The sequence below is a fragment of the Phodopus roborovskii genome, unplaced genomic scaffold, assembly GCF_943737965.1.
Source record: "Phodopus roborovskii unplaced genomic scaffold, PHOROB, whole genome shotgun sequence".
Classification (NCBI taxonomy): domain Eukaryota; kingdom Metazoa; phylum Chordata; class Mammalia; order Rodentia; family Cricetidae; genus Phodopus; species Phodopus roborovskii.
The window spans coordinates 23,135,467-23,157,608 of record NW_026126540.1 but is presented as its reverse complement, the minus strand read 5'-3'; the positions used below and the strand labels follow the sequence as shown (position 1 = coordinate 23,157,608).

Below are 22,142 nucleotides of genomic sequence, written 5' to 3'. Positions count from 1 at the left end.
CAGGGCAGCGATGGTGATGTCAGGGTTTCTAGCCCAGGGAGAAGAGCTCCGCACAGGCTGTGCACAGAGCAGCCTCACTAAAGCCCTTGCTGAATAAATAACTGAGCTGCGTGGGCAATGGAGGGCAGGGCCAGAAGGCTGTAGAGCAGCCAAGTCTTGTGCAGGTATAGCGTAATTGACACAGCAGCGAGTGAATTGTCCACGAACAAGCGTGGCTCCTGGGTATGTTTTGGTGGGTGCCCAAAATGCATAGCTTTTGTGTTTTTCTTTCAGGATACACTGGCTTAGGGATAAAAGGTACCCCGGTCTTTCAGAGCTCCACTCCAAAGCGCCACAAGAGGCAAAGGCTGAAGAAGGGCAGAGCGGCGCCTTCAACAACAGAAGTGGCCATGTGGCAATCATGGCGCTTTCCTTGCTGTTCCAGAGACAAGGCTGGGGCTGGAAGCAAGTTCCAAAAAAGCTGGCTCCTTCCCTCTCAGCAGAAAGGGGGCCTCAGCGAGGTCAGTTCTGTCACCATAGTGCTCACAGAGCCCATCAGGTCCTGTGCTAGGTGGGTGGCCGCAGACAGAATGTGGCCCTCTATGATTAGAAGATGGGACAGCCACAGGCTTGCTACCCTGCTCACTGCAGCAGCGGCTGACCTGCCCTGAGGAAAGTATTTCCATTGTTCCCCCTGGAAATTCTGTCAGTCACATAGTGGGCAGCCCCTCCACAGACACTCAGTAACCAGGGCCCTGAATGGTGAGCATCCGTTCCTGGCCTGGGAATTTAAAACCAGGGGCCTAGGACCCTAATGACAAGAGGGAGTTTCCTTGTGGCCCAAAACCACAAAGCAAAATAATGATGGAACTAGTTTTAGAAACTAGAGCTCTTGAGTCCAGAACCTTCTATTCAAAACTGTGCTGCAAACACCAGCTTCCTGTCAGGCATTGTACATATTTTAGAAATGCAAATATTAATGACATCATTGTCTCCAGTGTGAGGGAAGCCATCATGCAGAAAACTGTAGTTTGGCAGGGTGAGGTACAGATGGGAACACCTCTCTTGCTGACTCTCTGGACCTAAACCATTCACGGCGCAGGCAGCTGTAGAGAGAGTGTGACTGTAAAGGTGAAGACACTCGTGATGCCCCTCGGGAGTCAGTGGGCACAGCATGAAGGGCTGGGTCACGGGAAGTGAGGTCAGCCACAACAGGAGGAAAGCCAACACTTGCCAGTAGTGCACAGCAAGGCTAGAGACCATGCCACTGTCCCACCTGGCATGTTCCAAGATGCAGCCAGAAGCTAGAAGGCAGGAGTGTGTGTAAAAGGAAAGGGGGTGAAGTTTCCATTTCTAGAAACCACACTGCACTCTATACCATCTCATCACCCTTAAGAATTCAGCGAAGTGGGTGGCAGGACCCCCATTCTTTGGTAGGGAAACTGAGCGTTTACTGTCACCCCAAGGTCATTCAAGCTGCAGTATCTGAGCTAGAAGTCAAAGCCACTCCTCTGGGCTGAGTGTAGATTAGAGGCAGAGCCTGACAGGGCATGGCCCTGAGTTCCGTCCCCAGAACTACACCCAACACCAAAAAGCTAAAACCAAAACAACAATCAATTTAAAAATTCAAAGCCCACCATTTCACTTTGTTTCTCTAAAACTGTGAGTGTTGGGCCAAAGTAAGTGAGCCAGAGAGTGTGGTTACAACTTAGACAGAGGTTCTAAGCTGAGGGTGGACTAGATGATTGCCAGCAGCATGACCTGCCCCTGGACCAGCATCACTAAGTCAGGGCTGTGGACCTGAAGCAGGAAAGAGGAGAATCAGGGACTTCCCTCTTCCCTCATGATGCCTGGGGCAGAAATAGGAAGTCCATGTGTGCTGGGAACCGCCGTCTGCCCTTTGTTCCAACCTGGGTCCAACTGAGTTTTGGTTCTTCTTTTTCAATCTGGCCTCTGTGACAACTTCCCAGACAAGCCAGGGTGATGCCGAACCACGTGCCTCCCTACAGACGAGAACATGAGGACACCCAGAGGTTGACGAGCCTCAGAACTTCCAGGCAGCGTGGAACCTGGGCTGAAGTCAACACTGGAGACTGCCATGGCCCAGGGGTCTTCTTCAATTATGGTACTGGCTACTTTCTGAGATCTGTCAGACAATAGTGTGGATTCGAGTCCAGCAGCTTTGTCCAGTTTGAACTCAGCAAAGGGAGTTGCCCAGTGACCTCTCTACTCAGCCTTCAAAGCAATAGCTCAGTCTAAGCACACAAGATTCTACAAAAGCTCAAGAGTACAGACTCTAAATGGGTGTCCTCGTGTCACTGGAATACTGTGAGTCCTGCCCAGAAAGCCTAGAGTCAAAACCACTATATCCCGTCCAGCCACAGCAACTCCAGCACTGGGCCAGAAGCTGGACCTCACTTAGGGACCAGAAGGCTCCCCATGATACATCTGTGCCAGGACAATGAGAAACAAACGGACCAGAGTTTCCCAGCATTTGCTGACTAGCATTTACTCATACACCTTACTCTCTTGTTCCTCCCTCACAGTAGCCCAGCAAAGCTGGGGTAAAGCCTCTGTGTTCCAGGTGAGGAGGCTGAGACTCAGAAAGGTCACAGGGCTAGCAAAAAACATGCTGTAAGAAGAGGTCATGGCAAGACTCCACCCCTGTCTTTCTGCATCTTGAGCTCTGGTCTTCGTCAATCTCTTCTTGCTGCCCAGATGTGATTCTGACTATGTTCCTCTGGCCAGAGAACCAGGGAAGTGTCCAGATTCACACACACACACACACACACACACACACACACACACACACACACACACACACACACACACGATCAGAAACATCTGGATACTTGGGATGACCTGGGTCAGCAGTGAGCAGATCAGGGAAGGGGGCAGGGGATGATGATTCACTGTCAGGAGAGGATGCCCAGGTCCACTCACTCCAGCATTACTCTCACAGTCCAAGTTAAACTATCCTCCCTGTATCAGCCAAGCTGGAAGAATACCCAGATATCCAGGAAATATTTCCCAGAGTACTGAGTCATCCCAGACAGTCAGAAACAAGAGGCATCCTCAACCACATCACATATCCACTGAATCTAGAAAATGGTGCTTCCTAGCCTGGCGTCTTCAGAGGTAGACTCCACACATTCAGACATGCAGGCTCCTTGCTGGTCTCTCTCTCTCTCTCTCTCTCTCTCTCTCTCTCTCTCTCTCTCTCTCTCTGTGTGTGTGTGTGTGTGTGTGTGTGTGTGTGTGTAGGAGATCAGTCGTGAAGCCATAAGCCCACCATGAGGTCACCAGAGAGAAAATAATGTCTCTATTGTTCTAAGGTCACAGGATAGCCTCAAGACACCCTCCTTAAGGATCCAAAGAGAAAGAGAAGAGCCAAAATTTTGGACACCATCTTGTAAAATCGCTCATGTTGGGTTAAAGGTGGGTAGGTTCAGGCCAGATCAAGGCAGGAGAATGGCCTACTACTTGAAGTGAAGGGACATACCTGGACTTCCCTTGTGTGATAGGCGATGATCAAACCAAGCAGGATGATGGTGGATAAACTGATAAGGCATTTCAGGGCCAACGAAAACATGGAATCCTGCAGGAGAGAGGGAAAGAGAGTTAGGGTGTCATTGAAGGGGTGTAACAGCAAACAGTTAGAGCAGAGAATGGAGCGTCCTTATTCCCTCCTGGGAGCAGGGTGGAGCATGAAGTTAGCCTGAGCCTGGGCTGCCCCTTCTGAGCTTTTGCTTTTGAGGAGAAAACATTCTTGCATTCCCAGAATGATCCCCTAGGGGCACAGTGTTTTATGCCTGTGACACCTGGCTAGATTCTGGTTATTGATGAGCTGAATGTTGGCCTCCATGCTCATAAGTCACATGATTGTTAATTCTTTTTTTTTTTTTTTTTTTTTTTTTTTTTTGTCTCTATCTTAATACAAACTAGAAATGTCTGAAGTCCCTGGTCATGAAGAGCTCTGTTAGGAATGAACCAGAAGGTCCTGGTAGCTTCTCTACCTCCTGGATTAAGACAAAGGCTGGAAAGAAAGATGAAGATAACAGCAGAACTACTGGATGGCTGAGGGGTCTGCAAAGAGCAGAAAGGGATCCTGGGGAGGTGAAGGTTGTGGTGGCCTGCTGGTCAAGGCAGAGGATGCTCCCTGCAGCTTCAGCCCCGGTGGCTCGGAAAGGCTATTATCTGTGCATTAGCTCTCTGGCTGTCAGGTGGGTCCACAGCCTGCCCCAGCTACTCAGAGCTGCGTGACCATCAAGGTGTCTGCACCAGTTCAGCTTACTGAGTGCTGTCTGCCTTTACATTTTGCCCCCTCAGTCAAAGCCCTTCTAAAGGGACACAGGATACATACAGCCCTGAGCAAAAGTGGTTCACAGGTCAGGCAGCATTTCCAAGCACCATTGTGGGATCTCTCTATGGTTCTGAGAGCTGAGGGAGACCAAAGAAACAGTGCTATCCTCAAGGGTAGTCAATAATGTACAATTTCTGCACACCCCGCCTTAATAGCAATTACATGCCCAGACGGATGAGTGGCTTAGGCCAGAGTTCAAAGCCATAGCCTCTGACCCCCAGGCCAGAACACTGTACATTGCCCTGTACTAACTCTACTAGGAAATAGGAATGCTCGTGGAAATTCCCTTACATAGACCTAAACGGCTGATCGAGACAAGAGACCAAAACACAATCAGGTAAGAGAGACTGACTCTACTTTTCTATGCTGAGTAACTATGGTTATAACCACCTGTGGCACATTGCAAAATAACTAGAAAAGGACAAGCATTCTTATCACATAGAACTGCACAATGTTTGAGGGGAGGGCTGCTTACCAGCCTGATCAGTCATTACACACATGTTTTAAAGTCTGTATCAAAGCTCCCATAGAAGTGTACAAATACTACATGTCAGCTAAGATTTTTAAGATAACAATGGAAGCATTTCAACGGCAAGATAAGATTCACTGCCAGATGAGTCTTAGAGTAGAGCTGAAATAGCTAAGGGGGAAGGGACATGACTAGCAGAGGGGAAAGGTATTTGGACCCGCAGAGCAAGGCTTTAAGGTTTGTGGTGAGAGATCCACCCCGTGCCCACCTGTGGTCAGTGCAACGGGTGCAGGCAGGGTGGATTTCTCACTACAGTGATCCAACAAAGCCACCGTAGTTCAGAGGACAGCTTGATCCTTGAATTCAGGACTAGCAGGCGCCCATGTTGATGCTCTCCACCACCCACTGTGGATAACATAGAACGGGAGCTGCTGCCTCTGGTGTGTCTGCCCATCCCTCATTTCCCTGACACAATCACTGAGGCCCATTTTATGCCAGGCACAAATTATCCCTGGAGCTGTAAGTGAAATAACACATTAGTTCATTCACTCATACTTTGGGTGTTTGTTTGATTGTTTGTATTACCTGTTACGGGGTGCACACATGGCAAGCAGCCATGCACCTGTACTAGAACGTGCATGTGGGAGCCAGAGGACCTTCCATTTCCATGTGAGGTCCAGGGATTGAACTCGGGTCATTAGGTTTACATGGCAACCACTTTCACCCGTGAAGCCATCTTCCTGAGACCCTGTTCTGTTGTTTTCTGAGACAAGGTCCAGGTATGTAAAATTACCATCTTCCTGCCTCAGCATCCCAAGTTCTTATTCATTTACTTTTCCATAACAATTTCAACCAGTTCTTGCTTGTTCAGCACCTGCTAGACCCCACACACACATTGTGGCCCATGCTGGAGGATGACAGTGAGGTCCCACCCGCCAGAGGTTTTCAGTGGGTCTTCTTGCATAAACTCTCACTTAATTACACTATACAGTCCAGCTATGGAGATATGTCTCCATTCTGTACTACCCAAAGGTGGCCAAGGGCTGGGGGGTGGGGCTTAGTGGTAGAGCACTAGCCACACAAGATAGAGGTCCTGAATCCCATCACAGCTCTGAGCCTACTCGGCATCTTCTGCGTTCTTCAGAAAGAAGAGTAGCCTGGAGTTCTGTCTTGAGCCTATGAGTATAGGGGTGTCAGGGAATCCTGGTGCTTTGCTGATACAACATGAGCTCCAAGAAGAAACAGAGCACAGTTCTGACCCTCCGAAAGTTCCAGCCTTTGAAAGCCTACTTGACGTGTTTCCCAGACCCAGCTGGGGCTGAGGAGAAACGTTAGGAAGCACAGGGGCACTCCGGTTGTTGTGGGACAAGATGAATTTCCCTACAGGGATGAGCTGGGACAGCTCACAGTGCTCCCCAGCCAGAAATGACCATAAGGGCCTTGTCAGAGGGCCCAGAAGCATGTGGACAGCATCACGCCTGTCCCGGGAAGGCTTGTGATCAGTGGCACACTTCCACCTCTAATTTATTTTCTTGGCAAACAAATGAGCTAACATCAGGATCTGTGTCTATTTCCATCATTTTTAGGGGAAGAGGTAAAGGGACAGGGTCCAGATGCTGTCTCCTCTCCTTTGAGCCTCTTCCATTTCTCCCCAAAGTTGAAGTTTTTCCATTAAAAGGCAGCTCCCACCTGCTCAGAGGTTTTGACTGGTGTGGCCTGCTGGGCCAGCAGCGGCCTGCAGGGAGATAGCACTACATGCTGGACTGACAGGGACCCTGAAGACTTTACAGACATCCTTGAGATCTCATCACATGTCAATAAAAGAAAAACATGGACTTGTTTTTCTAACACCTGGAGAATATGTCAAAAAGTCTAGCTGGATCAGGAACATTTCCTATTCCCTAAAATGTTGAACTATCATCTTCTTTACCACTTGAACTCCAATGAAGCTTGAAATTGATGTGACTCTTCAGGTGACACCAATGACACAGGTTGACTAATTAGTCACCAAACACCACATGGTGGAGGCACCTGCCACACCCGCTGTGCCCCAACACACTCCATCTGTGGCCTTAAAACTGACTGGCTGGCCGTGAGGAGTCCTGTGGCCGACTCCCATGTCTGAGGACGTACAGCAACAAAGAAATACTCCCAACATGTAGGATACGTAGGGTACATCCTATTGGTGGAGGGACATTTTTATATATAAAGATTTTACCTTTATTTTAAAAATATGAATGTACATGTGTGTGCAGCATCCACAGAGTCTGGGAGAGGGAGTCAGCCCCCCAATATGAGTGTTAGGAGCCAAACTCTGGTCCTCTGAAAAAGCAGTATGCACTCTTAACCACTGGGCTATCTCTCCAGCACTCATTTGAAAATCCAGCCGGTCCTACAGGCTCAAGGATATTCAAGTGGTTCAGACCACCTGAGCCGCCAGTGATAGAGGCTAGGACAGTCATGAAAACAGAACGTGGGAAGACATGGAGAGAGAGAAGTTGCGATAGACTATTAACTGGAAAGCTTTGAGCCTCAAACTGTATAGGTAGCATATTTCTGGTTATTTTTAAATTTTTCATGTAGAAAAAAAAGAATGTGAAGATATCAATATTCTGCTTCGTGGGCTGTTTTCTTTTCACTTTTCTTCTCAAATTATTAACAATGAGAATGCAGCATTATTTTGCAATTGAAAAGTTTACTTATCAAAATCTGAGCTCTGGACTGCCAGGAAGAGGCTTTTGTGCAATGGCAAAGATAACATCTTTACTTGTAACATGCACTATGTCAGGGGTGGCTGCAGGAGCACCTGTGAACCCCGAGTCCATCCCTGTGATGGAGATGAACACCTCTGCTTTCTCTGGGTTTTGAAACCCGTTTTATTTACCAGGCCTAGCTAGTCTCGGCTTGAGCAGATTACACGCTTAGGCGGTGAGCACTTGGGCCTCTCAGTCTCTTGGGCTGGGCTTAGGGGCTCACACCCACTTCAGACAGCCTTCTCGCTACACTAGTTCACAACCCATCTAAACCCACAGGTAACACATTCACGCTATATGATCCCATCACCCATTTGGTTCTGAATATAAGAGGTGCTTAAGAAACACTTTATTTACAGCGAATCTTCACTGAGCACTGATGACTGGCTTCCTCCAGAACAGGCCAGCATACATTTTATCTCTGGCAAAAACCTGCTGTCTCCATTTTATCAATAAAACACTAAGCATTGTGTTGGAGGGTTGTTGAAGTGACTTTTCAAGGTCGTGTAACTCACTCAGACTTTAGCTATCTGCCAGATTTTTCTGTGTCCCACACTTACCCTGCCCTTCAGTGTCCTAGGTACTGTGTGAAACAGTGTGTCCTGTTACCTCAGTGGAGCCTTGGGCAGCACAAGAGACTTCTGGCTGGGCGGGAGATCAAGACACATTCCTGGAGCTGTTCCCACCATGTGGTCCCTGTTCTACTCCTGGACACAAACCAGCCCTTCACAGGTCTGTGATTTTCCCATTGATAATAATCTGGGCCCTACTGGCCCCCAGATTCACAGAGCAGCTTCTCAGGGCCGCTATGTCCCTTCCTGGGGCTGTGAACAGGGTGATGGAGTGGTCTCCAGGCCTCTGAGCCAGCAATGTAAATCACTTCCAGAATCATAACGATTGCAGGAGCTCTCCCCTAGAGACTCGCAAGTTTTTAATGTGTTTTATTGTTTGGGACATTGGGGGTGGGGGGGGGGACAAAAAATGATGTGGACAGAATCATGTAGGGGCCCTGAACCAAAATGAAACATAAGCTTCATCAACAAAGGGATATGCAGGCTCCTGCCCTGGCCAAGTTAAAAGATCCAAGGGTGTGCCTGTGAGCACGCAGCACATGCACATGGCCCATTCACAACTCTGTCGCTGTTAGAAGCCCCCAAGGGAGAGAGGTGACAATGTCCAGAACCTGAATTTCCCGAATTAAGGTCTGATGTGCCTTCCTGACATCGCCTCGTTTTGTGCGTTCGACTTGGGAAATAATTGAGTTAGAAATCTTTTCTGTTTAATAAGGTCAACCTTTGCTTCAATTTCATGGAGAGGCTCCAAGACTCATTGATATTCAGTACTGGCTTCGTACTGTAGCTCTGTAACGGGTTGTCCTAATTAGACACTCTTGCTAATTAATGCTATGCAGATTAAGCCAGGCCTTCCTTCCCCATCCTGCCCCACCCCTCCTCTGCCAGGGAAGTCAGCATTCCTGGTTGCTGATCTCCAGGGAGACCCCTGCTTTTCTCCTCCACCTAGGGCCTATTCTGCACACAGCCTAGCCTTCCTTTCCCCTTTCTCCTGGCTTTGCCTTCTGAACTTTCAGCATCTTGCCTGATCAGACCTTAGCTGGTCTTCCTTCCAGGTGTAGCTGCCTGAGGCCAGCTGGGTCATGAGGTCATCTGAGGTCATACTGGCCCTACCAGCATTCTAAGCATGATGTCCCATCCCATTGTAGATACTCATGATCCAGAAGGATTCATGGAAAGGCTCAGCCCACTCTATCCTATTGTTAGTGTGGGGGCTAATAACGTTTTTATTGTCTCTTTCTATAATACAGAACTTGACAACAAAAGGCTAGAATTTCAAGTCAAGTCTTTGAGACTTAACCGCTATAACACTGGACTTCCAGTTCCTTCTTTGAACCTTGACCTCTTCTCTCACTTTACACATGAGATACAAATGGTGGGGGGAATTATTTTTCCACATTTTTTTTAAAAGTCCAACACCCTTTCTCTTGCCACCCAGAGCAGAGAAACTGACTTGGTCTCCATTGCAGGCTCTGCTACCAGCGCCTTGTGTTCTCAGCACTTTAGAGACATCAGGAAGCCACTAGGCTGCATGCTCCTTCACTCAACCAGTCATTACTGAGCATTTGCTCTGCCCAAGCTCCAGGCTGAGCCTTTGCAAAACGCTGAGAGCTCCTCCCCTCCACCCCAGTGTACTGACTGAATCCTGCCCCGTCAACACCTTCACCTGCCCACAGCCAAATGCCAGAGAGACAGAGAAATAGCAGGCAGGCTCGGCCTGAAGCGCAAAAGGGCCCAGCTGGCCAAAATGGACAGGAATTTCCAACTAAAAGGAGACCTGGTCCCTGCAGGCCATATTCATCCAGGAGTGACCAATGGCGCTAAGGGGCATCCCCAGAGTGAGCTGCAGTCTGCAGCCTCACTCACAGGCAAAGTGGCTTTAGAGAGTGCCTTTCTCCCCAGGGAACCGCTCCTGAGGGTGCAGGTTAGCCTAAATTAGAGTCTAAGCCTCAGACACCTTTCCTGCAACTCTTTGTGCTGGGTCCTAGTGCATGCTTTAAGCTTGCAGTGGCCTGTGCACATGACTCTTCTCCTCTGTCTTGGGCCAGCACCCGCCCTGGAGCGTGTCTGAGGCACAGTGGCCTGGCAGAAGGCCTCCAAGGGACCACTCTCTCCTCTCAGCCCTGGATTCGGCAGGCAGCATCATTAAGCATCATTATGCGTAGGCCTTCTAACTTGGGAGGGGGTCTGAGCAGATGGCTTCTTGGAGTCCTGTCCTGCTGTGCCACCTTCTGGGCCTCCTGAGTCACCCATCATCTCAGCTAGGAGCATTACCTGTCTAAGATGATCCCACAGACCTGTTCTGGTCCCACACTCTCTCCAAGGCTGCACACACAGGTGTCTCTTCCCCAAGTTGGGGTCACTTAACAAGGCTGCTTGTCCTAGTCAGCATGTCTGCCCCAGAGGGATGCATCTTAATACTGTTCAGTACACCAATACATAGCAAGTCAGTAAATACCAGCTGAATAGTGAGTCCTGAATATCTGAAGGAAGGGAACAAAATTTAGAGATGCGTCCACAAGGTAGACATTCCAATCCTGGATTTTCCAATTCATGAAGCAAGGAGGGGGATGATCAAATGAATGAGTAATATGTGTTTACTTGTCCTGGGTCCCACATGGATTACCTTGTGGCTCTACCCTACAGAGAGGATTCTGGAGCTGAGAGAAAGCTTGTCACTTATCCATGGTCCTTGTGCAAGGAAGAAGTAGAGACAAGATTTGAACCTAGACAAGTCTGACTCTTAAGATTGGTGCTCGTAGCATAGGGTCTGGAGAAAACTCATGGCCAGGTCCAGTTGTGCCGTTAAACCTCAGGGACTTAGTGGCATAACAACAGTGACATCCTGGGGTTGGGGCTGGGAACCCTGGTTGTCCCTGCAAGTCTAACCCAGGCCCAGGCTGGCATGGGGAGGGAAGACAGGAAATGCTAGTGAGTGAAGGAAGCCAACATCCTGGACTAAAACACATAAACTCACTTTGGCCTAGGGAGTTTCAGGACATAGAACCTGATGTCTGAGGGACATCATGCGGTGAAAATAGCAAGGACACTCAGGTCTGAACAGAGGGTGGCCTGGCATTGTCTAAGGAAGCCAGCATGATGACCAGGACACCAATTAAGAGGCAACGATCCTCCCAGAGCCTGGCTCTCTCACAGTGTTACGCCCAAGGAAAGCAAGAGAAGGTCACATTGGAGACCAAGCTCTCCAAGTGTCAAGTCCCAGGAGCTGCCACCCCTTTGGCCATAAGCATAATTCTGATTGAGACGATTTCCTTTACAAGGCCTGGGCAGAAAAGAGACGGCAAACCAGAAAGCCTCTGGTGCATGCTGCTCACCATGCACTTCCTGCCACACTCACAGCACTGGCAATTAGTTAGAATTTGTATTACACACTTGCCACATGCCAGGCATGGATCGTGCTGTATGGGAGGCAGACGCAACAGGAAGGGACCTTCCCCAAGCTTGATGGCTACTCCAAAGGGAGCCACCAAGGCCTCTTCCAGACACAAAGCAAGCACAAGCAGGTGTGCCTCACAATGCTAAGGCAGGACACCAGTCTTACAGAAGCAGAGTGTGTCTCTTTGCCCCCACAGTGAGTGTGGCCCTGGTTTGAAACTCCACCAGTCACAGTAACTCAGGGCCTAGGATGGAGTGACCTTAGCCCCAACCAGAGCAGTGGATTCAGAATCTGCAGGTTTTTCAAAAAACATCTCTGATTCTGATATGCAAGCTAGAGGTAAGAGCTTCTGCTCTAGGGCATGAGAAGCAACCCAGGAAGCAAAAATCAACAATGGTGTCCCTGAATCTTGCCATTGGTGGCGACTTCAAGAACCACATAGCCAAATACCCCAGGCTTTCTGTGTGAGAGTCACAGCAGGTGTTTGTCCAGGCCGTGTCTGACTGACTGCTTAGGAGGCTGACGACTCACTTCCTCCCCAGACAGCCTTTCAGAGAGGGTCCATGGGAAGGCCTGACTTTCTCAGGAATTTGTCCTCGGTTTACCTAGATATTAAGCTAAGCCAATGCATCTGTGAGTTCCTCTCCAACTCAGCCTCTTAGGTCTCTATGACAGTTCCCGATTATCAGGGCACATTCATGCCAGGTCTAGAGATACCCTTGGGAATTCTACATGAGAACCCTGAGGACAGGAAGGCTGGCTTGTCTCCAGCAGAAGTCAGCCTGCATTAGAGCAACTTTAGACTCCAGGATTGAGTTCACAGGCTCACCTCATAGTCCTGCCCTCCTTGAATTCATCTGTTCTCTCAAAGTCTGGATCCCTGTCTGAGAAGCTATTTCCCGGCCTATCACCTAGTCATTTTCTTTCTCCAACAGACCATCTGCTCCCAGTTGCCTTCCTCCTCCCTCTACTGTGACCGGTGAATATCCTCAGCCAGTCAGCAATGTCATGAGTCCTGGGTATCTAAAAGCATTACAGAGCACACACCTGCCACCGGCCGCTGGCCTCAGACCATCTCATCCAACTTCCCTATTTTACAGATAAGGAAACTGAGGCCCACAGAAGGGCTCCCCCCATCCAAGGTCACATTCAAAATTGAAAGAGATGAGTCCCAACCTCCCAAGGCTTGTGCTGGCATTTCCCCCTGCCCTGTTCTTCATGCAACTAGACGAATGCTCCCTCCAAAGGGGCAGGGTCCTATCTGAGTCCTCCTCGGCATCTGGGTGTTCTCATTTCAAGGTTGAGAAAAGACCATTTCCCAATGGCTCATTCAAGGGCAAATCAAAAGAAATAACAATTACCTACCCCAGGTTCTCCATCTTCCTCTCGCTTAAAAACACAACCGTTTAAACATAAATAAAGGGAAATGGTCTGGAAAAATAACCAGTTGGCATGGAACAATTGGCATTTCAGTCTGCATAAAAAGTGGAAATACTGTTTTCAGAAACTCAGCGCCCCCATGAGCTGTTAACTCCTAACCATTTGGCACAGGCTTTTCAATTGTTTGAGTGTGATGGATGATGTTGACAGAAATGGTGGGGACCAACACCGGCTATTCATAGGCTGGCTGTGGGACCCTCATAACCTCACTCTGTCTCTCTCTAGTCCTCTCCCACCAAACTGTTGCCAGCCTGCCTGCTTTTGTTTTGAGTGCCATCAATGCCAGCAGTGGGGCACCGCATGGGCCATGTCACCTACTCAGATCAATCGAGCTTATCCCAGGGCCCAGAAGGCCAGCTCCAGGTCACATGGCAACTGGCCTATATGGAGACCAAGGAGCTGCAGGCAGCTTTCCTTCCTACAGTCCCCAGCATGCCTCTTTTCCAGCTGGGGCCCGACAAAGTGGCTCTCCCAGAAACGGGTAATGTAAGATGCTTTCAGTCAACAGGTGGCGAGACAAGAAGACACTGCCAACATTCATAGTGCATCCATGATGAGCTTCAGGAAGCGTATCTCAGGTGCTTAGGGATACCCAAGAATCTGTCATGAAGGGACCTGGAACCCCACATGTACCCAGTAAAACAAAGATCAACAAAACCGCCCAGGCAGAAGGAACAGGGCTTGCCCTGACTCAGTGATCCAGAAATACAGTGACGTTGAAGAGTCACTGAGCAAGCCTGTGTCCCTGTTGCCACCTCCACAAATCTACATGTCAGTGTGGATGAGAGCTAACCATAGTGTCAAATAGTTATGAAACTACCCCCTAAAAGGAACCACAGGCCCAAATGTATCCCTGTCTAGCAACAGCAGATTGTTCACAGCTTTGGAGCCCCCATGAAGGTTGCTTCTGGGAGCCCTCCAATCTCAGATATTCAAGGATATCCTGAGGCACTGCTGCCCAGCAGGTCCTGGGGCTAGCTGTCAAATGAAAGAAAGAGAGAAGAGGGAGGGAGGGAGGGAGAGAGAAAGAGAGAGAGAGAGAGAGAGACCTCAAAAAATAAGGCATTTGTGTTGCCTCTTGACAATTGGGAAACCAGGGCAGAGAGTACTCATAAGTTTTCCCAAGGTTACTTGGGAGGTGGAGGGGTAGATTCTACCCTCAAACTCTCTCTCTCTCTGTAACCCTGATTGGCCTATAACTCACTATGTAGACTAGCCTCACACTCACAGGATCTGCCTGCCCTCAGCGTTGGATCAAAAGCCCGTGCCACCACACCCAGCTAACCCCAAACTTTTTAATCCCAACTCCAAGACTGAAGAGTCCCAGGCTGAGGCCTCTCTGCTCTTGCTGACACCTGCTCCCCTTCTGCAGAAGCCAGGTTGACTGATCCCTCCCTCTGTTTCCATGGCCACAGAGCTCCTGACCCCAGCCAGCTGTCTCTACCTTCATGAGGCCAGCCACCTAGGAAGCCAATCCAAAAATTGCAGGTGGACCATTTGGCCCTGCCACTGTCTTTAATATCTATTAAGTGACAGCAGAAGCTCTTCTTCCTTCCAGGATTGTTGTAAAGGCCGGATGATGAATGTGTGTTCTAGTAGTCATGAGCTCTCATGAGCTCACAGTGCCTCCCATACACAGGGTGTCCATTTGTGCTTGGCATAGTTGTTAATATGAATAGTAACATTATACGGTACCCTACAGTGAACCAGTTACCTTCTTATCCACAATGCATTTGCTGACAGCAGGCCTGAGAGATGGGCTCGCTTTCCCCGTCCCTCCACCCTGAAGTCCCTCGCCTTGTAGAAGGGAGGAGTGGAGTTTTCTACTGTATTAGCAGACCCTCTGCCCCAGCCAGGCTCACAGACAGGCATCATTTGCTAGATCAAAGTAATTATTAGTAGACACTATTTTTAGCAAGGTGGTGTCAGTGTGCCTGGATTAATTGCACTTATATGTCACTCCTTTAAGCTCTATCACATCAATTATGGACAGTCATAGTCATGAGCCTCGCTTGCTTTAATTCTTGCAGGCTTGAATTTCTCAGCACAGAATTTCTCAGAGGTAGAAACCTGTCAAGGGCTAACTGTCAGAAAATGTTTGATATCGAATCACTGTGTCCTAGACATCGGCTTAGAATTTTCCTATTTATGGATTTGTTTGGTTTTGTTTTTCTCAATTTCCTATTTGATCTTTAGGAGATAGAACAAATGACTCCCATCTCATGGTCAGAAAACCTAAGGCCCAGCATATTTAAGCAACTACTTAAAGCCACACGATGAGAACTCCAGTTCCTCCAACACAGTGTTGCTAAACATTGTCAAGCCTTCCCTGTAGATCCATGACTGTGAAATGCATTGAGGACTCGTTCTGTACTCTGAAGTAGCCCCATGGTTGGGGGCTTGGAATGGTCCATGGGCACCTGGAGTCAGGCCTGATGAGAAGCCAGCCAAAATGCATCTCTCTCTCTCTCTGTGTGTGTGTGTGTGTGTGTGTGTGTGTGTGTGTGTGTGTGTGTGTGTGTGTGAGAGAGAGAGAGAGAGAGAGAGAGAGAGGGGGGGGGGAGGGAGAGGGAGAGGGAGAGGGAGAAAGAGAGAGAGAGACGCAGGAGCGCTTCCCCGTGAAAGCTTCAAGAAACCTCACTGACAGAAAGAAAAACAATTAGGAAAATCTAGGAAGAGTACTCCAGATCAGAAAAAAATATGCAATCATGGAGATCCAGAACTTTCCATCTTCCAGCAGAATAGCTGGAAGGCATCTCTTGCAAGTGAGGAGGTAACAAGGCTCCCACAGGCCCCGCCAGGTGTCTCCTACTGTTGGAATGGGAGAAGCCAGGGCAAGTTAGTTGATACTTAACTGTCTTCTATTTGGGTCCTTGCTCCAAGTCCACAAGCCACACACCACTCTCAGAAACACAAATCTAAGCTGTCCTCTACATCGCCTCATCCAAAGCCTGTATTTACAGACAATGAAACTAGCTAGTTGTGGCACGTGCCTTCAATCCCAGCACTGGGAGACCGAAGCAGGTAGATCTACAGGAGCTGGAGCCCAGCCTGGTCTATGCAGTGAGCTCCAGGACAGCCAGGGCTTCACAGAGAAACCCTGTCTCAAGCAAACAAACAGATGATACAACTGAGGCACCACGCAGAAACAAGCAGGGCAGAGCGGAGCAAGAACGTCCTTCCTCTGGCTTCCTGCTGCCCAAGGCTGTGGGTCTCAGCAAGGAACCGTGGTGCTGTGTGGAGCAAAGTTAGCTGCAATTCTCTCTCCTCTGCCGTCGTCTCATGCTCCTCCCCCACACTTCTTCCCTTTTGCACTCTTTCTGTTTTCCAGGAATGGGCTTTAAGATTGCCAGCTAAAGAGTGGAGTCTAGACGAAGCCTATAGAACCCTGGAAGTCCCGTAGGTCCTGGTCTTCCACTCTGGTCACCAGAGGTAGGAGGGAAGGAGGTCCATCTGTCCTTCTGTCCCCTGGCCTCACACAAGACCCGGCACATAATAAATGCTAGATGAATGAATGGGTTCCTGAGTAGAGGGGAGCTACGCATTGCCCTACCACAGATTTGATCTTTCAGGTAGCCACACTTAGAGTTGGGAATTTAAAATCCGAGTCCCTTAATTTCCTCATCCTACTGACTAAACAGATACTATTTGTTTAGCATCCATTACTTAAGCTTTTAACTCTAACAGCTGTGACCAGAGACTAAAGAAAACAGAAAGCCTTGCCAAGCCCTCCTGGGGCTCCTTGCCCTCAGGAGCACTTGGATGGGACAGGGAGCACAGGCCAATAAGGCTTTCAGAAGTAATTCCCTGGGTGGGAAAAGCCAACACTGGAGTTCACAGACAACCACTGAAGATGACAGCAGCTGAGCTTTTACACCCAAGTCAGCAAAGGAAAAAGACAGTATGGGCCAAATGCACTGTTATTTCTCCACAAAGACGTCTACAAAGCAGCTGCCTCTTGTCATTCGCAGACCAGGTGGAAGGGTTGTAGGCAGAGGAAGCAGTTACTTCACTGAAGAGACCCAGCTGGGCCCAGGGTGTGAATGGTGGGAACCCAGAGTCCTGGGGTGGGGGTCAGACGGAGGAAGCCGATAGGCGGAAGAGTCAGGAGGGTACATTCTTCCTGAGGGACTCATCCCTCCCACCCCAGACACCACCAGCTGCCGGCTATGGTAAGCCAGGAGATAGGGTCAGACTGCAAGAGATAGAGGGACAAATACAGAACAAAGATGGCTGCCAACAAGGGAGATCCTGAGTGTAGGCTCTCAGGGCAAGGACAGGCCTTAGGCTCCTCACAGCTTCCAGGCCAGGATACTGAGGCCCCAGGCAGAGTCAGTCGTCCAGCTGCAGAATCCAGATCTAGAAATAAGACCTAGAGCCTGGATTCTGGACCTGCACCTCAGTCCCCCTTCTACTGTACCATGTAGGCTCTGTAGCAAGTGACATAGAACAAGCCGTTCCCCCTCATTCTTTAGACTCCATTTACCACTTCTCCAGCTTCTGGGACAGGGACAGGTACTCCACGGTACGAGCCCTGCACACCTCTACAGGTCACACTCCCATGAGGGGCTCTGACAATCAGACACCCACCCACCCTACACACACACACACACACACACACACACACACACACAGGCATACACACACACAGGCATACACACACATGCGTGCTTGCGCAAAAGCGGGTGAATATTATCTTCCCATCTCACCACCTCCTCCAGAAACTCAGCATTTTGCCTGAAATATGAGGGGAGAAAATGTCACTAATATTGTAGAATCAGTTGTCAAATTAAGAAAGGAGTGAACCCAGATTGCATTGGTCTCAGACTGTGTTACCCACAGAAAGGCCAGCCTGCTCTGGACATGCTACAACCTCCGATTTGCTCTGCCTTCCCCTCACGTGGGAGGAGAGTAGGAACTCAGGTACAACTGGGCCATATGAGGTGGTAATTCACAGGGAAAGAGGGATGGAAACCCAAGCGACCTGAAGACCAGCTTCCACTAACGCCGACATGGGTCATCAAACGGTGATGGCAAAGCAGCCAGGCTGGTGACTGAGCTAACTTATCCATGAAATGAACCCATAAACACAAGGTCATAGCCATGGAATCAACTGTGATTAGCAGCCCTTAGGAAGCAGAGCACAATGCCCCCTGCCCCTGCCCAAGAGATGCATTGACCCACAGGAGCACTGAGCGACCAAGTCTCTCTGGTTCCCACTGATGTGATACTTTTTCTACAGACCATTGCCTTCAAATGGCTTTCCCTACACAAAACATAAACAGGATGCTACCCCTGCTGCATAGCCCCCGTGCACCAGCAGCTGGCAAGCAAGAAGGTGCCTGTGTAGCAGAGTCATAGCAGAGACGAGGTGTACAAATGGCAGCTTATATACTCAGGTGACCAAGGACTGGCCTAGGCATGGAGTGTCTTCCCATCGGTAAGGTCACCCAGCTCAGACCAGCTCAGCTCACACATAGCAAGGCCAAGGACTCCCTGCCACTTGTCCAGGGAAACACCCATCAGAGCACTTCCAGGGGCTCTGACCATGGGCATAAGTGGTTTTTTTTTGAATGATAGAGCACAGAGACAAACACAGATATGGCAAGGTGCCTCAAGCCCATACCAGAACTGTTCCTCTGAGCTGTACCATGCCCTCAGCTCTTTGCCAGGAGCAGGGCAAGAAATAGTACTGTGGTACCTGGGGCAGCTCCATGGGCTGGGATGGGTGAGGGGTGGGAGTCAGAGACTTCAAAGACCTAGGGTAAGAGCCCACCAGGCAAGGCACTTGCATGAAATAGTGCTTAGTTTGTCTATTTATCACTTGCAATTTATCTAGTATTTTCTCAAAGGTCACTGGGTGGTGATTTCAATATTGTAAAATTTGTAGAGATGCTCCAGAAGAAATGTACAAATTTCACAGGTTTATGCTGGCTTAAAGGTGATATATTTTATTAAAAGCATCTATTCTGGGTGTACTTTGGATAGGATTTGGCAACTGATTGGTTAGAGATCCAAGAGGCCTATGCTATTAAAAGATTCACTGTGGGGTTTTTGGAAAGGGGGGTGGTAAAAAGAAACAGAAATCAAAGGCATCTGCAAAGGTAGGGTTGGTAGACAGATCACAAAGCATTCCAGATCACAAAATGCCTAGTCACCTTGCAGGCCGCAAGGCAGGGGGCTGGGAGAGGATACCGACAGAAGCCGAGGGCAGCTTGCCACCAAACCAACCCCACCTGCCACACCTGCACTGGGCCCTGTCAGTCTCCTCCCCTGGTCCCTGTCAGCTAAACCCAATAAGATAAACAGGGGAATTGCCTGAGGAAAGAGACTCCTCATCGTGGACCCAAAGACTCTGCGTGTTCCCTCAGCCCCCATCAGTCTCTCCCGGCAGCAGAGCCATTTTCTTCCTGTCAGCCTATTGATGCACAACTTCCTGTCAGGGCAACAGAGGAGTCTAGGGAAATGTGTCTTCCTTCACAGCCTCCGCTGGTGCCAGGCAACAGCGAAGAACATTTCAAAGAGAGAGCCAGCAAGCATCTTCAGCTTGTGACTATCGGCCATCCTGAGGACTGACAGCCACCAGAACGGGACTACTTGCCATTGAGCCCAGCACATCCCAGCTCCCCTCTGGGCTCCCAACCTAATCATAACCATGACAGCTATCAGGAAGGCTGAAGCTGGCCCTAAAGTGGCAGAAATAATGGCAGGAATGAGGGAGGAGCTCCTCTGGGTAAAGACTGGCCACTGAGGACAGACCCAGAGTGGAATAAAAGTGAAATCCCTCCCTCTCCTGCCAGAACCACATTAAATGCAGTGAGAGGAACACTAATTACCTCCATTTATTGAATTCACCCCAGGAACCTGCATTATCTCCTTTAATCCCCAACAAACTTATGACAGTGGTCCCCAAACTTTGCTGCACATTAGAATAACTCCAGGAGCTTGGGAAATTCCCAGTACCCAGGCTGCACTCACAGCCAACAAGGTCAGAAGGCAGCCGGCTGGGAAAAGCATCAGGGTTTTTGTTGTTGTTGGTTGATTTTGCTTTACATCAGCTTTTCAAAAAGATCCCAGGATAATCCCAAAATGTATCAAGGGCTGGACAAGGTAGCAAATACCCTTAATCCCCACACTTGGCAGGCAGAGGCAGGTGGATCTCTGTGAATTCAAAGCCAGTCTGATCTACATAGAAAGTCTGAAGCCAGCAAAAGCTATAAACATCCTCTCTCGGGAAAAAAAAAAAAATGTATCAGGGTTTGTGCACCCCTAAAGAAGGTGTTATTATCACCTATTTTATTCATGAGAAAATTAACAGGCTAAATCACCCACCTAAAGTCTATAACACTCATAGCTTTCAGCAAAAACGCCTCAGATCTGAATGCCAGGGGCTCCTACCCCCATCCAGAGCCCCTCCCCCACCCTGCAAGGGCTCTGGAGATTGAACACAAGGGTGCTGGGAAAGAAGACTGCATGTGTGCACGGCCCTACCAGGCAGTTATGGGATCAGTAGGTCATGCTCCATCAGCTAACGATCTCATTTGAGATCTCTCCAGAACAAAGTCTGGCCTAACCCAAGAGGATGGCCCCATGTAAAGAAAATATAATCCAGCGTAACGCTGAGCAGAAGGCAATGGCTCAAGCCCAAAGTGGTGCAAGTGAGGGAAGATTCCAGGAGCCTGTGAGTCAGCTACATGACATGAAGGGAGTCACTCCCCTTTCTGAGCCTCAGGTTCCTCCTCTCCTTGGCCACACAGATCCTTCTAGCACTATCTTCCCACAGTGCTTGTGGAGCCTGTTCTTGGTGTGAGAGGGTATGGGAAGAGCTGTACCCTCACTCCAGAGAAAAGGGGTCACAAACTGTTCAGACGTCCCCAGCTCCCAGCAGGAGATACCAAGGCACCACCAACTGCACAAACAGGAAGGGCAGCACCCCAACCTGCCCCAGCCATGGCCCTTTGCGCAGGACAGGAGTCAACGCACCAGGTCTGTCTCACCTGACAGCACCCCAATATCTGAGCAGAAATATATTCTCAATATCCCTGCCCACCCCACCCCCTGGCTGCCACCCCACCTCACCCCCACCAAGGAACTGCTTCCATTTCCCAAAGACCAGGCCAGCTCAAACTCTCAAACATGACTCGTTCATGGCCCTGGCCACTGTCCTTAATGTCCCTGCTACTTGTGTTTCCAGTTCTATCCCTCTCCTTGATTCTGTCACATGGCACAGACCATCAGTTCACGCCCCTGTCACCAGAGGTATGGCTCAGATCTCATCTCAAGACAATGGGCCTTGGGGGGTCACAAGACTCCCTTACAGCATGGATGCTCACTCATCAGCCATGAGACCAAGCCTTCCCATACTTTAAAACCAGGCATACGCATAATGACCTCATGAAGTACCAGGGCCACATACTTGCAATAGGGACTCAGTCAAGGAAAGCTGGATGTTCTTATTCATCTTCAGGGTCCTGGCATGGGGCCTGGTACTGAGAATGTTGAGCAGGTCTGGTCACACAAAGCCCCAGATGTGTTTACAGACTTAGTCCCCTGTCCACCCTCTGCCAGAGGTGGCTCTTGTATCTGTCTAATACACAGAACATACCCTCTGCACCATCCAGAGGAGCCAACTGCCCAGATGCTCCCCACTCCTGTCTGGCCTACACAGCTGGTTCCCAGCACCCCTTAAACCTTAACCCTCCAAATCCCCAAGCTTCCAACAAGTATTCATTGGGGTCCGACCTCAAAGTCCCTTGGTCTCGATTCCCACCCTTGTCAAATCCTAAACCCTAAGATTAGTGGGGTAAGAGGGGATGCTAGGGCTGGGGTTCAGTTTACCTAGCATTGGGAGACCCTGGTGTAAGTCCCAGCCCTGGGGATATGGGGCAGAGGAAAGCTCAGAAGGGGCTAGGGAAGGTGAGGAGGAAAAGAGAAAGGTTGAAACCCTCCCATAGCCAGAGCATAAAACCCTTCAAAGCAATTGTCACATATGTCCACAGAGAAAGCAGACACATCAGGAGGATGTCCCCAAGATACCTTCCCACCTCCACTTCCCATAGAACCCAAGAAAAAGCTACCCAGTGGCAAGACTCCCAATTCAAGACGACACTTAGCAAAATGCAATGCCTCAATCAGACATATATAGGAGAGACAATGACCGAGGGGACCT

At 49.4% G+C, this 22,142-nt stretch overlaps 1 protein-coding gene across 2 annotated transcripts in view; it reads right to left on the bottom strand.

The window, feature by feature from the left end:
- Kcnn3 (potassium calcium-activated channel subfamily N member 3) overlaps window positions 1-22,142 on the bottom strand; it is a 139,380-nt gene that overhangs the window by 95,834 nt on the left and 21,404 nt on the right. The window contains exon 2 of one of the 2 annotated variants that reach the window (XM_051198932.1): window positions 3,482-3,577. The exons of the other annotated variant lie outside the window; for it this stretch is intronic. Coding sequence (XP_051054889.1) covers window positions 3,482-3,577 — 96 coding nt within the window. The remainder of the gene's footprint in view (window positions 1-3,481; window positions 3,578-22,142) is intronic. 2 annotated transcript variants of the gene reach the window in all.